Source organism: Balaenoptera musculus, chromosome 11, assembly GCF_009873245.2.
Source record: "Balaenoptera musculus isolate JJ_BM4_2016_0621 chromosome 11, mBalMus1.pri.v3, whole genome shotgun sequence".
NCBI classification, from domain to species: domain Eukaryota; kingdom Metazoa; phylum Chordata; class Mammalia; order Artiodactyla; family Balaenopteridae; genus Balaenoptera; species Balaenoptera musculus.
In genome coordinates, this window is record NC_045795.1 from 61,655,105 (window position 1) to 61,672,674 (window position 17,570).

A 17,570-nucleotide genomic window follows, 5' to 3' on the forward strand; every position below is an offset into this window, starting at 1 on the left:
AGGATAGTACCTAGTTTTTGGAGCTCTTGGAAACTTCATTGTTTCTATCAAGCCATCTCTTTCATAACTTTTCAACTACAATTCCCATGTGCCCTACTGGGTTCTGTGTTCTCGTGGGATCGCTTAACCCTACTAAGGCAGTGGTTCACAGCCCTGGTTCCACACTAGACTCACTTGGAGGACGTTTAAAAAATACACATGCCTGGGCCACCCAAGCGACTCTGATTTAATTCCGTACCAAGTACCGGGAGTCAAAAAGCCCCGTCTCTCAGCCATGGCTCTGCCACCAGCCATGTGACCCTGGCGGTGTCAGGTTGTGCGAGCACTTTTTAATTTGTTGCTAAGAGCTTTGTTTTCAGAATGGATACACAAGTAAGAGTAGTCAAAATGATGGGCATGCCTCCAAGTTTTCTGCTCCCCGTCCAGTGCAAAAATGTTAAATAACTGAAATGATTCCTATCCAGAGGACGGAGAAGTGTAATTTGTGAAGTGATTCACACCTCATTTTCCCCAGCACAGACTTCTACTTTCATTAGCTTTAATGGGGCCATTCAAGAAGGGATGACATTGTAAATCAGTTATACTCTAATATAAAATAAAATTTTAAAAAATAATAATTAAAAAAAAGAAGGGATGACTGCAGAGGGGCCAAACTTTGAAACTTTCAGAATGTTTATTCAGGATAGGTTTTTAAAAACAAGAGGCAAGCAGAACACTGAACTTGATTCCAGTGTCTAGATTTATAATCTAAAATTTTTATTTTCATAACATTTTCAAAAATTGTGAGCATGGGTTTTTACTATATGGTAAACTGTGTGTGGTCTGTGTGTGAGACTGGTCTCGTGAGATGTGTCTTGTGAGATAAGATTGTGGTACCCTTTTCCTTTTTTTTTTTTTAATATTATTTATTTATTTATTTGGTTGCACCGGGTCCTAGTTGCGGCAGGCGGGATCTTTGTTGTGGCATGCAAACTCTTAGTTGTGGCACTTGGGATCTAGTTCCCTGACCAGGGATCGAACCCGGGCACCCTGCATTGGGAGGGCCGAGTCTTAACCACTGGACCACCAGGGAAGTCCCAGTACCCTTCTCCTTTTTCAAGATGGCAGTCACTTTCTTGGCTTAATTGATTGTAAAAGTAATGCATGCTTGTAAAAAAATGGCACTACAGAAGAACAGAAAAAAGACAATGAATGTCACCTGTTCCCCTCCCCTACTCACTATAGAAATAATATAAGGCTAGCATTTTGGTGTTTAACCCCCCAGACTTTGGGCTCCATATGATTATGCGTATTCAATAAAGTGGGATTAAACTATACAAACTATTCTCCTACTAAAAGCTGCATTGTTTTCAATGGAACAAAATGACCTGGGGCATCTTTCCATGTCAAATACATAGATCTACTTCATTCTTTTAATAGCAACACACTACTCCTTTGAGTTCTTAAGTATATCAATAGTCTCCTCAGCTCTGTAAAAGCTTCATTGAGATTTTAATTGTAATTGACTTAAACTCATAAATTAATTTGGGGGAGAAATGACACTTAAAAAATACTGAGGGACTTCCCTGGTGGCGCAGTGGTTAAGAATCCGCCTACCAATGCAGGGGACATGGGTTTGAGACCCGGTCCGGGAAGATCCCACATGCCGCGGAGCGACTAAGTCCGTGCGTCACAACTACTGAGCCTGTGCTCTAGAGCCTGTGAGCCACAACTACTGAAGCCTGCGAGCCACAACTGCTGAAGCCCGTGCACCTAGAGCCCGTGCTCCACAGCAAGAGAAGCCACAGCAATGAGAAGCTCGCACACCTCAACGAAGAGTAGCCCCCGCTCACCACAACTAGAGAAAGCCCACATGCAGCAACAAAGACCAATGCAGCCAAAACTAAATAAATAAATAAATAAATTTATTAAAAAAAAATACTGAGATTTTCGTCAAGTAACATGGTATATCTCTCCATTTATTTACATCTTCTCTTTGGTCTTTCAGTAAAATTGTATATTTTATTTCATATACATTCTATGTATTTATTAAGATTAAATACTTAACTAGAACTTTTGAATAATGGTGACCAAAAGCATGCATAGTGAGAATCCTTATGTTGTTCCCTGATTTATTGGTAACGCTTCTATGTCTGGCTGTTAAATATATTTGCTATCAGTTTTTTTTTTTCCTGGCCGCACCGCAAGGCATGCAGAACTTTCCCTACCAGGGATCGAACCCATGCCCCCTGCTGTGGAAACAGGGAGTCTTTTTTTTTTTTTTTTAAATTTACTTTATTTATTTATTTTTGGCTGCACTGGGTCTTCGTAGTTGTGCACAGGCTTTCTCTAGTTGTGGCGAGCGGGGGCTACTCTTCATCACGGTATGCAGGCTTCTCATTGCAGTGGCTTCTCTTGTTGCGGAGCATGGGCTCTATGTGCACATGCTTCAGTAGTTGTGGCACGTGGGCTCAGTAGTTGTGGCTCATGGGCTCTAGAGCGCAGGCTCAGTAGTTGTGGTGCACGGGCTTAGTTGCTCTGTGGCACATGGGATCTTCCCAGACCAGGGCTCAAACCCGTGTCCCCTGCATTGGCAGGTGGATTCTTAACCACTGAGCCACCAGGGAAGTCCCTGTTATCAGTTTTTGATAGACACAATTTATTGGATTAAGAAAACATCCTTCTATTTCTGGTTTACTAAGAGCGTTTTATTAAAAACATTTAAGACCATCTATTAAGATGATCAAATGCAGTTTCTTCCCTTTCACCTAATCACACAAAGCAGTACATTAAACTTCCGTCTTCCAATAAGCTCTCCTGCTCTTGTTGTTTTAGTCTTTTAATGCAATTTTTTGGATTTGATGTATTTATATTTTACTTAGGATTTTTTTGGCATGTATGTATATTCATAAGAGATTGGTCTATGGTTTTCATTTTTATGTGGTGGAAGATTTTGACATCAGGGTGGTAAGAGCCTTATAAAATGAACTGTGAACCTTTACCTCTTTCAATGCTCTAGACTAGGGTTTGGCAAACGGCCAAATCCAGCCAAACACCTGTTCTTGTAAATAAACGTGGGATATTCATTGCCCATTTGTTTATCTATTGTCCACAGTTGACTTTGTGCTATAATGGCAGAGCTGAGGAGTTGTGACAGAGACCATCTGGCACATAATGCCTAAGATATTTACTCTCTGGTCTTTTACAGAAAAGGTTTGTCAACCTTCCTCTAGAATGGTTTAAATATCATAGAAATTATCTGCTACTTGGAGTTTTATAGTACTCCTCTATGAAACCATCTCTAACTAACCCAAACCCTGTTCTCCTTCACACTGGACATTTTTTCCAATCTCCTCCTTGGTTATTTACTTATTCAGGTTTCCTCCCTTTCTTTGAGTCAATCTGGCTCATTAAATTTTCCCTGGAAATCATCCTGTCATTCAGATTTTCACATTTATTATCATAGTCTCTTACAATTTTAGCAATCTGCTTTGTATATGTCATTAAATCCACATTTATACATTCAATGCTGTATATCTGTAATTTCTCTTTCTTTTTTCCAGGAGACTAGTCAGAGTTTGTCTATTTAATTGGTCTTTACACAGAACCAGGTCTTGGTTTTAGTTATCAAACAGTTTTTAAAACTGGTTTTAAGTACTTTAATTTCTCCTTTTATTTTTATGAATTCCTTCTTAAGGTTTATTTTATCCTTTTTCTTCTCCCATGATCTATTGCCAATTCATTTATTTTCAGTTAAAGGTGAAGAAGTTTTCTGAGTATGGCTTTGATGAGATCAAAATGGTGTTCTCACTGTTATCGATATATCTGTTAGTTCTTAGTTGGCATGCCAGCTTAAAATGATTGGGAAAGTATACCTTTAATTCTTTCTGCCTGATTATTGTTTCTTATGTCAATCTCCTATCCCAAATTATGATTAATAATACCAGTTATCTGTAGTTTGTTGAATTCTGGTGTGTCATGCACTCTCAATCTGTAATTTTATTTCTTCCTCAAAACACCCCTATCTGTTGGTACAATGATTCTTATATTACAGACTAGAAAACTAAATCACAGAGCAGTTAAGTAACTCATATGAAGCCATGCAATCAGGCCACATGATTAGTAGCCCTGGCACTTGAAGTCAAACCCAGCTCTCTCAGCCTGCAAAGCTGCTTTTTTTCCCATTTTGCCTTGTGGACCCATTTCCCCACTCTTATCTCCTCAACATTCCAATTTTTCTGTCCTCCAACTCTCTTGACTTTTGCTCCTGCTCAGCCAGGTGTTTTTAGCACATCAGACAGAGCATCACCTGAGAATCCGTAGCTCTGTTACAAAACAGTGTGGCATAGTGGTTACAGGCAAAGACTCTGGATCCAGAATACTTGGGTTCCCATCTTGCTGCTACACACCAGCTGTGCCATCTTAGGCACGTTACTTTCTTTGAGAATTTCTCCTAGGGCTGCTCTGAGGATTAAAAAACTGAAACCATGTAAAGCACTTAGAACTGTGAATGGCCACATAAAAGCTAAAGAGAGTGCGGAGTTTCAGAACAGATCTCACCTCTCTAGCAGAAGAGGCTGGCTTAGCATGTAAAAGAGAGGCAGGGAGGCCAAACCGTCCATGAGTGCATACTTACCAATATTCTTCTGGATCTCGATAACAAAGTGATTCTCTGGATCCCGGCAGCTAAAGGAAAAGACTGCTGTCTCTCCGGCTTTGATGGACAATGAGGTTACCCATTTTTTAGAAATGATGCTACATACGTTCGCTGGCAGAGTTGGGACCCCAGGCTTTATAAGGACTGTAATGTTGCTTCCATGTGGCAGAGCAATCTCATAAGTTTCTGAAGGAAGGAAGAAAAATGGAGTGAACAGGATGATTTAGGGCTGCCAACCTGCTGCCGTCCCCTCAGTTGTCCAGGAGGATGACCTCCTTGACCCCTTTGTTCCTTCCCCCAGGTCTCAGAAGTGGGATGATGCAAAATTAAAGTATTATCCTCACCTGTGGGCAAGAACCCAGCCACTGAGGGCTGGGCACTGACACACATCTCTTGTTTGGCTGATTAATTTTTCTAAAAATTAAAAACACTACACCACATTCTAGGTGTCTGGAGCAGCATGTTTTCAGATACCCATCTGTGCAATATTAAATAGAGAGAAACTGCCACATCTCTACACAATATGACTGTAGGTGAAAGTCCACACACAGAAACGGTCTTTCTGTAGAGAGACATGCTTATCTGTAAAGAGCTGCTGTCCCCTGCCCAGGCCACTTCATATGCCCTGTACACACATACATGCAGTAGTGGAGGCCGGGAGAACTTGCAGAAATTAGATACAAACATATTGTGCCAATGAGCGTGGAAAGTTAAAGCCAAACAACGCTAATACCTCAGGCTGGGGCTCAGCAAAATTATTTGAACAAACATTATGAAGCAAGAGAGACGGAGGTTGGTTACTAAACACAGGGGTGGGTGCACACCAGTCAGGACGAGGCCCTGATTCACAAACAAGCCCAATCTCCTTCCCATTCCTTTTGCTTTATGGATTTTTAGGTCCTCTCAGTCCAAAAGGAAGAGCTACTTTTCCTCCTAGTAGCCACTGTCCCTTCCCTGACTTGGGTTCTGATTGTGGTCTCTGGGTGGCTGATGGGCTGGGAGCAGAGGATGGGAGGCCGGTTGTCTGGCGGAGGGAATCATGGGGCTCACAGAGAGGGGCTGGCGTCGGTGCCTCTGTCCCACCGTGTTCTGCACCAACAGCTGGTCAGCACCTGTTATGGCGCCTTGTACATGGAGGTGCTTGGTAATTGTTTAGCCGGTAAATAGCAATTTAACCAAAAGCTTTACTTTTTCCCTTCCTTTAAAAAATTTTTAGAATCAAGTTTATTGATATAATTTACATACATTATAAAAGGACCTACTTAAGAGTTTTGACAAATGTGTGTGCACATGTACACCACCACAATCAAGATATAAAAATATTCATCACCCCCAAAAGTTCCCTCAGCACCCTTTGCAGTCGACCTCCACTCCTGGCCCCAGAAAACTATAAATTAGTTTTGCCTGACTTAGACCTTCCTGGCCCCAGAAAACTATAAATTAGTTTTGCCTGACTTAGACCTTCCTGGCCCCAGAAAACTATAAATTAGTTTTGCCTGACTTAGACCTTCCTGCAAAACGGTGTGCTTACTTACCCCCTTTTGTACCTGGCTGCTTTTGCTCAGCGTGTTTGAGAGTCAACTGCATGGATCAGCATTTTTTTCCTTTTTATTGCTGAGTAGTATTCCACTGTCTGGAGAAACTGCAATTTATTTATCCAGGAACCTGTTCAGTGACATTTGAGTTCTTTCAAGTTTTTGACCAACCTCGTGCTTTCATTTTACCAGAACTGCTAGCCTGCCCGAGAGCTGTACTCACTTCTCCTCCCACTCAGTGCATGGGTGTGCCTGTGTTCCCACAGCCTAGCTGCTGTGTGCGATCAAACGTTTGGATTTTTGTCAACCTCCTCTTGTACCCTTCTCCCCCACCATTCACTCTGCGCCAGATTGGCCAGCCAGCAGCTCTTTATATAGGGTGGAAATTGATCTCTCAACCTGTGATAACGAACTGCAAAAATTTCCTCCGGGTTATGAGGGAAGAACTTTACCCTCTTTGGGCCTCTGTTCCCTCATTTGTAAAATGAGGGGATTGGGCTAGAAAAGCTCTACCTTCCCTGCCAGCTCATCTATCATCAGTATCCGAGGAAATAAGAAGCGATTTTGCAAATGTAAGCATTCCCAACTATGGCCCAGCAGTGACACATCTCTCAGAGCACAGGGACACCAGCACAGCTGGCTTCGTGACTTTGTTTTCAAGAGGGCTCAGGTTTGCACTTTTGGAGCAAGACTTCTTATCTCTCTAACCTCAGCTTGTACCCCTCTCCACCTTGATCACTGTGCTCGGGCCATCTTTGCCTTCTTTCCTGAACATACCAACCTCAGGGCCTTTGCATGTACTGGTCCTGATTTCTAAAATGCTCTTTCTCTAGCAATAGCTGGTTCCTTTTTGTTATTTGGGTCTCAGCTCAAAGATCACCTCCTCAGAGCAGTCTTCCTCAACCAGTTACCCAAAATGCTCACCCCACCCCTACCCCAGCCGTCCTGCACCTGCTTTCCCTTCATCCCTGCTCTCTTCTCTGAGAGGACCCGTGTTATTTGTTCCCACCTCCCACTATCAGAATGCGAGCTGCTGCCTACAGGAAGGCAGCAGTAATTTGCCTGTCTTTTTCAGTGGTAGTCTCAGGACCCAAACAGTGCCTGGTGCCCACATGGAAGCAGAACTGATGACCCTCCCAACAGCGCCATACAAAATCTCCACATTCTTGTCTTTGCCGCATTTAGTTTCTCATAGACTTACTACCATTCCTGTGTTTCAGTTTGGGCTAATAAATCTTGGTGGGAACCAGGGACTCTGAGCTTTGTAATTAATAGCCTCAGAGAAAGAAAACATCCTCTGAGGCAGAAGTTTCTTTACTTGAATGCTTCATCTTCAAGCAGCATGGTCACTGAGAATCTTCTGAGAAAGATCGGAAGGCCCAGGGGTTCTTTTAAGATACCAGATTAAAAATGAGTTCAGATGCATGTTCAGAAACCCAGTTGTCAGATGTATATCTGAGCTGAGTATGTCAACCTTTGGGTTCTCTTTCTGTAATCATGAAAAAGGTCTTACCATGTTATCTGTAAAAAATTATTGGGGTACCAGGTCTCTGAAGGCTTGGCACGCTCTCCTGTGGCCTCTAACCCTGGGTCTCCAGGGGGGCTAATTCACTGTCAAGTGAAGCTGTAATCCATCTCGGGGCTGCAGTCTGGCTGGCCAGGTTACCAATTTCTTTGTCATTTCTTCTCTTTGGCAAAAATATTTTAAAATTCCTGACTCTACAATTATGATTACTGTTATTTTATTTTACTTTTGGCTGCACCTCACAGCTTGCAGGATCTTCGTTCCCTGACCAGGGATTGAACCTGGGCCCCCTGCAGTGGAAGCGCAGGGTCCTAACCACTGGACCACCAGGGAAGTCCGGATTACTGTTATTTTAATTGAGCATTAGACCCTAAACAGATCAGCGGTTCCCTAAGGCTGGAGGTGGGGGTAGGGGATGGAATACAAAGGGGCAGAGGAGACTTTGCAGGATGAGAAAACCATTCTGTATCTTGACCATGGTGGTGATTATAGGTTGTACACAAATGCCACAATTCAACAAAACTGTGCACTTAAAATTGGTGAAGTTTATCATGTTTAAGTTACACCTTAATAAATAAAAAAGAGGGGAAAAAACTTGTGCTAGAAAGATTGTATTTCTACACAAAGTGGTACTTAATAAATGAAAAAAGGAATAATCATGACCACACTTAAAATATGGTTTAATAATATTTTGAGGTGGGCCTAGTTTCTCCCAAGGTATGTGTAATAATTTCAAATAGCTGTAAATTAGATTTTGAGAAGAAAATGCTGATCTTACTAAATTTCTCCATTCAGTTCTTCTCTCCTGTTTTCAGCCAGGTCGGTATCCCAAATAATTCTGCATATATGACAATCTATTCCATTATCAATGACAGCCAAAGAAAAATGTACAATCGTTTTTAGAAATTCATCTTTTTTCTTTTAGAATCTGAAATCTTCTATTCATTCAAACATTTTCTGGGTTCATATTATGTTCCAGGGATCATCCAGGGTGCAAAAGATTTAATGACAAAAAAGCCCTGGAGTTCCTGCCCCCTGGGAGTTAATAGTCTAGACTAGGGGTTTCTAAGTGGTCTGTGGAGGGCTTTAAAAATGACGTTCTAAGTTACAGTAGGCCCAACATGGGACCTGGGAATCTGTATCGGAACCACTTTTTGTTTTTCCCCCTATGGTGGGAGGTAGGGATTCCTTTTGTTTATTTTTTCCAGATGGAAAACCAGTCGTCCCAACTCTAATGATTGATTATGCCAATTCTTCCTTCATGAATTGTTAATGCTACTTCTGTTGTTTATATTTTTTATTTGGGGTCTAAATAACCCAGATTTTCATCCAAACTCCTTTTGGAAACAAAGCAGATGAAGCCTTGTAAGGGTTAAATGACTCACCTGGGGTGGACTTTTAACATTTTACCATGTTTCTTTGCTCTGACTTTGAGATGACCAAGCCAGTATGTTCTACGATCAGGTCACAGTTCATATCTCTCCTTCAGTGCCTCAAACCAGAGAATCCCCACCTGGCTCACAGCCCAGGGAACACTGAAGGGCTTATCCACCTTTGCAGCAGGAGACCATTTATATTACATGCTGTTTCCTAGGGTCACAGCCAAGGCTACATCATCCATTGGGCTTTCATTTTCAACTGTTCCTCCTCAACCTCAATGATAAATATACCAGCTGGAAGGGGAGAGCCAGAATGAGAAAATAATGATTCAACCATGTATACACTTGAAATCTGGACCCTCCTTATCAAGCCCCCACTACAGTCACTTATTCTACTGTAATAAAAGTAGCAGAGAGCCCCCGCTGTTTGAGTAAAATCACTTATAACTTATTTATCACAGATGCTTAGAGTTTGAGAACGACATCTTGGTTGCACATTTTTCCCCTCTTCCCCACTCACCACCATTAATCATCCCTTGAAACTGAAAATTCCAACACTGTAGAATAAATCTCAGCCTCCTGCCACCCCACCCCTATCCCCCAGTCAGGCTGGCACATCTGAGTGCTTGATAAATGTACTGTAATTTAAAGAAAATGGATGGGGGTTTTCTTCTTCAACATCTCTTTCTTTTGTCTCCCTAGGAACTTGGTATTTCATTGGTCTGGTATTTTGGAAGACCTATTACCCAAGTTCACAGAAACCCAAAGCTCCAGATTCTGGCGTGATTTTGAGATCTCACGGGCTGAAAGAAATCCAAGGCGACCCTCACATTAGCAGCGCGTGGGCTGTCGGGCTGGAGAGCTTGCAGGCACCACACATGGGCACATGAGTCACAGCTCTCATCTTCAGCTCTCCTGCCTTCCGACCTCTCCTTATTAGGATGCCTCGGTTAGTTTCTGCCTCACCAGCGGCTTCTCGGGCGGGAATTTCCAATTGTTTTAATCACCATTCGTTATTCGCGTATCACAGGATATTATACAAATGTCCCTGTTATTCCTTTTCCCTGACATCCTATGTCTTTGTAAGGGAAGTAAATGCAAGGAAGGGGATTCACTAGGAAGTTATCTGTTCCCAGATGTGTCCAATACAGGTTAAAAGACTGACAAATGTAATTTACAGTTTCTTAGACGGGTCAGAACCTGCTGCCTCAAAGCTGGGTGTGGTTTCCTGGGACACTCTGCCCTCATCCACTCTCTCCGCCCAACGAAGATGAGCAGAATAGCTCCCAGCCAGGGACTGGACACAGCCTGGGCACCAGGAAATACATATGAAGACCCATGGGACGAATTCCCAGGATGTCGAGGACTCAGACTCAGGAACCAAGCAGTACGACTGTGAATCAGCGTGGCCGATCAGTCACAGTCTGTGTGGGAGTCAGATTCCAAAGCAAGCCCATAAGGAGATAATCACTTCCAGGGAAATAACCCTGTCCTCTCTCAGGAAGACGTCACACTGCAGACCCACATCGCTCTCTCAAGGAGTCCATGGGGCTGTGGCTGGTGTCTGCTCCCCCACGGAGCAGATCCCTGCTTCTCAGACTGAGCACCAGATAAAGCACTGATTTGATTTTAGGGACCAGGTTTGCAAAACCCAATATGTTAAATTGTGGATGCACATATCATGACAGCTGGAGGAAGGGATACCAGCAGAAGGGCTGGCGATTCACCCTTCCACCCTGCATCCACCTCGTGGGGACACTCACACCATTTGCATGATTTCTCCCACCTCCTCCCTGCGGGAGGTAATTGCTGAATTCACAGAAGTTGAATGTACGTTTGCCTGTCTGTCTACTCCATCAGACCCCATCAGATAGTCAGCAATTTGAGGGCACCAAAGAAGGTCAAGGTACTCTGAAGATGCTGAGGTCAGCTATTAACTGTCTGGGGGTGGTCAAGGAAGATTTCACAGAGGAAACTTAAGATGGGTCTAGAAAAATGAATAAGGAGTTTGCCTATAGAGAAACAGGTGTTGGAAGGAAAGGTAGAGGGAACGGCAGCTGCAAAGTCACAGGTGTGAAGAAGACAGCTTCCTTATAGCCACTCCAGGGAGTTTGGTTTGGCCAGAGGGCAAGGAAATGCGGGTAGAGGAGGCTGGAGACGGGAAGGGGCCAGGTCAGGAAGGGGCTTGGTTGTTGCCATGGAGTTTGGGCTTCACCCAGTGGGACCAGCATATCTTAGCAGCTTGGTGTAGTGGTGAAGAGCTTAGAGTCTAGAATCTGACTACCTGGGATCAATTCCTGGCTTGGTACCACTTACCAGCTGTGTCCTGTTGGGCATATTCCTTAGCTTCTCTGTGCCTTACTTTCCTTACCTGCAAACGGAGGTAATACTGGAATTCTCATAAGGACTAAATGAGTTAGTACCTATGAAGTGCTTAGAACGCTGCCAGGTAGTCAATCGATGTTAGCTGTTACTGTTGATATTAGTAATGATAGACAGCACATTACAACTACTGCTACTGGGGCAGTACTGCTGGGGTGCTGTTGAAGGGTGTTAAGTAGGGAAACAACTGTAGCAGCAACTAGGCTGTCAATCTAAAGCCCAGAGTCCTGGCTGGCTGGGCTGGACTCAGGGCGAGGCAGGTAAGGTGCCTAGGGGCAAACTTCATCACACTCAGGATTATGCAAGTGTGAGTGCTTCCTTAAATTTTCCACACCTCTCCTGCCCTGGCCTGGCCCTGCCCACCGACTATTAAGGTCCTTCTACATGTGTTGACTCATGTGACTCCAGCATCCTTTTGAGGCTCAGAGAAGTGACCTCAAGTCCCTGTTTGCTGAGCTCAGGAGGCAGCTGGGAGATTCTGGTTTGACCTCAGCACACTTGCCCTCCCCACCTCCCAGGATACCACACTGAGCTGCCCTCCCAGAAGTTGCCAAAGCTGGTGGAATCAACCAGCAGAAGGGAAGGAAGTGCTGCCATTGTTATGAAGTACTTGGAGTCGTTGGCTGACACGGAGGGCCTGAGCATCAGCACCAACGTAACCCATCTGAATGGGGCCTGCTGTGACGAGGGGGTGCCAGACTCTCACACTACCAAAGTCGGAGTGTTATTAATCCAGTGGACCTGGGGCAGCAAGGCCTGCAGGCTGTGGAGGAATAAATGGTGTAGACACGCTAAATCTCTTTGACCAGGTCTGTTTACAGACTGGTAAACCGACGGGAAAGTCTCACCAATGGCAGGAAGACCAGACTTCTGCCTGCCTGGAAATAGTTAATTTCCCACATTCACATCAAAAAGAACCACAAGGCAAGTTGCTGTTTCAGAAACCTATCTGCCTTTCTTGGATGAGAAGCCTTTGGAGTCTAGATACCAGGCCAGTCTTAATAATAACACTGAGTACTTAGTATGTGCAGGGTCCGTGCTTGCACTTGATAAGAATTTATAAATGCCCACAGCCACCCCACAGAGCAGGTTCTAATGTTAATCCACATTTTAAAGATGACGAAACCGAGGCTCAGAGAGGTCAAGTAACTTGCCCAGGCATGTATGATTAGTAAGAGGCAGGGCCAGATTTGTGCCCGAGCAGCCTGACACTGGAGCTCAGCACATGAAAAATGGCTCGTCAGCAGAGCCAGCCCTGCCCAGGGAAGTCCACACATGGCCAGGAGCCTTGTGATGAGACTGGCCTATTATCATCAACAGTCAATCGAAACGGAATAAAACATTTCCCAGCTGCTGGCTCTCTAGGGAATCTCCAGGATATCAAAAGGGAAAGGTATTTGTTTAAAATGCACTTTGTTTAAATAGGCGCTTTGTTTAAAAATAATTTGAAAATGTGGTGTGAATTTAAACTGAAGATTGAAAGTTCCCCGGAATTCAAAATGTTTGGGGCCTGGTTCTTCTTTTGTGTGATTTTTTTTGGCAGCATCTCTAGGCAAGGACCTGAGAAAGGGAACCTGGCGTGTTTGGCCGTCGATGGCTCTGTAGTTTTGTGAGCCTTGCCTGGGGACTGTGGGCATGGGAGGCAAGTGGCCAAGTTGGTGGCAGAGGAAAAGCAGCCATAATTCTGGAACAAAGCACTGGGTATAAAGGGCTAGTGCCAGGTCTTGGAAGGAAAGCATCCTCCAGAAGCCCCTGCCCGAGGGGCTCACTTCTCAAGGCCACTGTCAGTGAGATTCATGGGCGAAATCACACCTATGTTTAGGAGAATTCCCCAAACCCCCATCTCCTGAATTTCCTTCCCCTTTACTTGGGCTGCAAGAATCCCAACCCAGGCCTCTTGTTGGCTTGGCAGGAAATGCCTCCTCCTGGAAAGAGACTCCCACCTGGCCTTCCAGGTATCTGAGCTGTAAAGCTGCTCGTTCATTGGTTTGGAGATCAGGCAGGACCTGATTGAGAAGGCACACCAATGCTCCCCCATAACCCTGTCCCCCTCCCCACTCCACCCACCTTACTCCCCTGGCTGGCTTGGGAAAAGCAGCCTCTTGCGGTAGCAGGGCAAATCTTTTTTCATTCTTTCTCAGAAGCAAAGGGAAGTGGGCTGATGGCTGCCCACACAGCATCCCCACAGAGAAGCTGAGTGCGGGGGCTAGGCCAAGCTGGGGGAATTCCTCAGGCTATTGTTGGAAGTATGGAGGAACAGGAGGTGACAGGACAGGGGATCATCCCACGCCCCAGCCCCAAATAGCATGTGCACCTCCCAACTGAAGAACTAGCCTGCCATTCCACCACGAGAGCTTCATAGGCTCTTTAAAGGACAGGGCCACATTTTAAGCCCATACGCTAAAAACACTGCAACAGTCAGTTAACACACCAGAAAGGACTGAACATCAACTACAGTTATAAATAAAGGGCCTGGGGGTGACCAAGCGCAACCTTGCATCAGGGTGAACTGGGACCCAGGCCTGCACTGGCGGGGCAGGGGTCAGGGCAGGGAAGAAGGCGCAGGAGGTGGACCAGGGCACGCACAACGGAAGCGGAAGACCCACAGACAACTTGGTGCTGCGACTGCAATGAAGGCTGACTCAGGCCACATGACTCAAGGTAATGGTGAGCTGCCCTCCAGGCCGGGTGCCAGCACACAGAGATGCACAAGGCTGGGCCCAGCTTCGGGGAGTCACATTCACGGACTTCAGAACTCAAAGGACATCATGTTCTCACCCCTTCAGTGAAAGAGACCCATGGTTCCCTTTAAAATAGTTTACTATTTCCATAGCTCTGAGAACAATCATAGAGGACAATAAAGTTCAAAGAGCAATGTTAAATAGAAGGAACCATGGGCATTCTTAGTCAATCTGACTTGTTGGAATAGTTTATCAAAACAGGGACCATTGTGTCCATCCCTTCACTCCTTACTCTTAATTCCCAAATTCCCTAGGAAAGAAATTTATATGCAATGATGCAAGTTAATTTTCTAAAGTAACTGAATGATTCTCCAAAGTGGACACTAGCGATCAACTGTCTGCAGGGCTTGTGCTTTGAATTACTTTTTAAAGTGGTGATGGGTTTGCAGGAAGCCATCCAAACCTTCTTCTGTTGTATCTTTCCCTTTTATGATCAAAGACACATGCCATATTGGAGACGTATGTTAGAGATGCATAACGAGGTCATGGGCCCTGTCTGGACCACAATCTGGAGCAAATGAACACATCTGTGTATAAACCCCTCTGGGACTGTGGCCATTTTAAGGCTTCTTGCCGCGATAAGACCCGGACTTTAACATTTCACTCCACATGGAATGGAATTGTACTGGGTGGAGGGATGATTTAAAAGGGGTTCACAGAAGTAGAGAAATCTGCATAATAAGAGACTTTGCATGTGGGAATTGCAGAATTAAACAACAAATATAACTGAGTTTATGACCACTGCAAATAAGTCATGATGATATGCTAAATTGCCACAGGGCCAGTGTAAATCACATTAACATTTTATGAAATGTTAAAAAGATTCATTTTGCCAGACCTTGAAGTGTGAGTCATGACGAACTTGAAAGTCACCGAGGATCACAAGGACAGATGGGGAAGAATCAAAGGACAGAGTTAAAAAACCCATCTGTATGTGTGCTCAGGGACACGAACAGAATGAGGGGCCTTCCCCTTCTCCGTCTGCCAGAAGTTCAGAAGTTACTGAAATTCCCATTTCTTTAGTGTTCCCTGAGTCCTTTGCCAATGGTCTCACCTTGCCATCAGAGATTAGCTGTTCAAGTTCCTCTGATAAAAAGCTAGCAGGGAGATGGTTAAGTAAGAATCTACACACATCAGGCCTAACTGCTTCTTCTTCTTCTTCTTCTTTTTTATAGATTTATTTTATTTTTGGCTGCGTTGGGTCTTCCGTTGCTGTGCGCAGGCTTTCTCTAGTTGCCGCGAGCAGGGGCTGCTCTTTGTTGCGGTGCAAAGGGCTTCTCATTGCGGTGGCTTCTTTTGTTGCGGAGCACAGGCTCTAGGCGCGCAGGCTTCAGTAGTTGTGGCGCACAGGCTTAGTTGCTCCGCGGCATGTGGGATCTTCCCCGGTCAGGGCTCGAACCCGTGTCCCCTGCATTGGCAGGCGGATTCTTAACCACTGCGCCACCAGGGAAGCCCTAGGTCTAACTGCTTCTTAACTGCAGAGACCCAACCTCCTGATCACTTAGGGGGATAGGATTGCGGAGTGTGGGCCAGCCCTATCCCAGGGGCCAGGGCTGCAGCCAACTGGGAATACATCCTTCTGTTTAAACCTCTTGTTTTAGGGAGTAGGGGTTAGTACCTTTTGTTGTTGTTATCTCCAGCAATCTTTTAATATTTTTATTTAAATTTTTTTCTTCCAGTTTTATTGAGATATAATTGACATACAGCACTGTGTAAGTTTAAGGTGTACCATGTAATGATTTGACTTACATGCATCATGAAATGATCACCATGATAAGTCTAGTTACCATTGTTTCCAGCAATCTTAAAGGCAGGGGTGGGGGTGGGGGTGATCCATCCACATAGCCTGACTTGGAGAGTAAGTCTTTGAATGAAGCTCTCTCAAACGACCATGGGCCAGTCAGTAGAGTGATTCCTCCAGCAAACCACGTAGCCCCATGGTAAAACAGGTCAGCAAAGGAAGCCTGCACACTCTAGGAGATATTTCGGGCCAGACAGACACATGCTTTCTTCATCCAGAGGGGTCAGGACAGCCCCCAGGAGGTGTCATGTCAATGAGGAGGGCCATTATGGAAGGTACTATGTCAACAAGGACGTCGTTATGGAAGGTGTATGTCCACGAGGATTGCTGTTACAGAAGGTATTAACATGGGAGGCGTTAAATCAATAAGAATGGACATTATAGGTGTTCAGCCATCATGGATGAAATTATATCAACAAGGATGATCATTATGGAGGGTGTTACATCAACTAGCATGGCCGCTACTGGCACCTGGACAGTGCCAGTGGTGGCACTAGCTAATGATCTTAAGATAATTATGCCATAAATTCAGGGAGGTGAAAAACTGAGTTGAGGGCCCAAGAATGCTGAGCTAGGGGTTTTGAGGAGGCTGGCTCCAAGGCACATTGTATCTGCAGGTGGAAGAAAAAAGTAGATGGTTATTCCTGAAAGGGAGAGAGGCTGTGGTTCAGAGCACTTTCCCTTTCATGACCCGTATTCCTTCCTCACAGCAGGAATTGGTCCTGCTGCTAAGTGCTATTGCCAAGGAAGGAAGAGGAGGATGGGAACAAAACTCAGTTAGAAAATCCCAGAGTAATGAGGCATTTAATCATCATTCAAACTACATTCTGCCTTGCGCCTATAGCTGGTCTCCAGTCATGAATCATACATTGAAGGAATACTCTTCATTACATTTTTCCAGATAGAGGATCACTTTGCAAGTTGTCTTTTCAGAGATGGTGGGAGAACACTTTTATTTTATTTATTTATTTTTTTTACTGGGGTATAGTTGTTTCACAATGTTGTGTTAGATTCTACTGTACAGCGAGTGGAGTTCCCTGTGCTATACAGCAGGTTCTTATTAGTTATTTATTTTATACCTATTAGTGTATATATGTCAATCCCAATCTCCCAATTCATCCCAGCCCTTGATGTCCGTACGTTTGTTCTCTACATCTGTGTCTCTATTTCTGCGTTGCAAACCAGTTCATTTCTATCATTTTTCTAGATTCTACATACATGCGTTAATATACGATATTTGCTTTTCTCTTTCTGGATTACTTCACTCTGTATGACAGTCTCTAGGTCCATCCACATCTCTACAAATGACGCAACACTTTTAAAATATCAAAACAACACCATGGGATTACTGGTGATGAATGACAGAGCCGTACTTCTGTTCCAGGTCCTATCTTAGGGTTTTGCTGATGTTCCACAGACCTCAGACACCAGAACACCTGTCCTCCTCCTTCTCTCTTCCTGCCTGTGTAAGGTAATCTCCATCCCCAACCTTTATTGCAGTTCTTATACATACATCTTTTGCTGTACTTACACACTGGATATTGTCTCAAACTCAAATGCTTTCAGGGCCT

The 17,570-nt window shown here is 44.4% G+C and overlaps 1 protein-coding gene and 1 non-coding gene across 5 annotated transcripts in view; both read right to left on the bottom strand.

Moving 5' to 3' along the window:
- The window catches only part of CDCP1 (CUB domain containing protein 1), a 52,905-nt gene that overhangs the window by 23,590 nt on the left and 11,745 nt on the right, over positions 1 to 17,570 (bottom strand). For all 4 annotated transcript variants that reach the window (XR_005021852.1, XM_036869054.1, XM_036869053.1 and 1 more), the window contains exon 2: positions 4,616 to 4,822. Coding sequence is in view for 3 of the 4 variants with exons in the window: in XM_036869054.1 (XP_036724949.1) it covers positions 4,616 to 4,822 (207 nt within the window). In the remaining variant the exon portion in view is untranslated. The remainder of the gene's footprint in view (positions 1 to 4,615; positions 4,823 to 17,570) is intronic.
- On the bottom strand, positions 7,957 to 8,029 carry TRNAG-UCC. The gene has a single exon. It is a non-coding gene; the product is annotated as a tRNA-Gly (tRNA).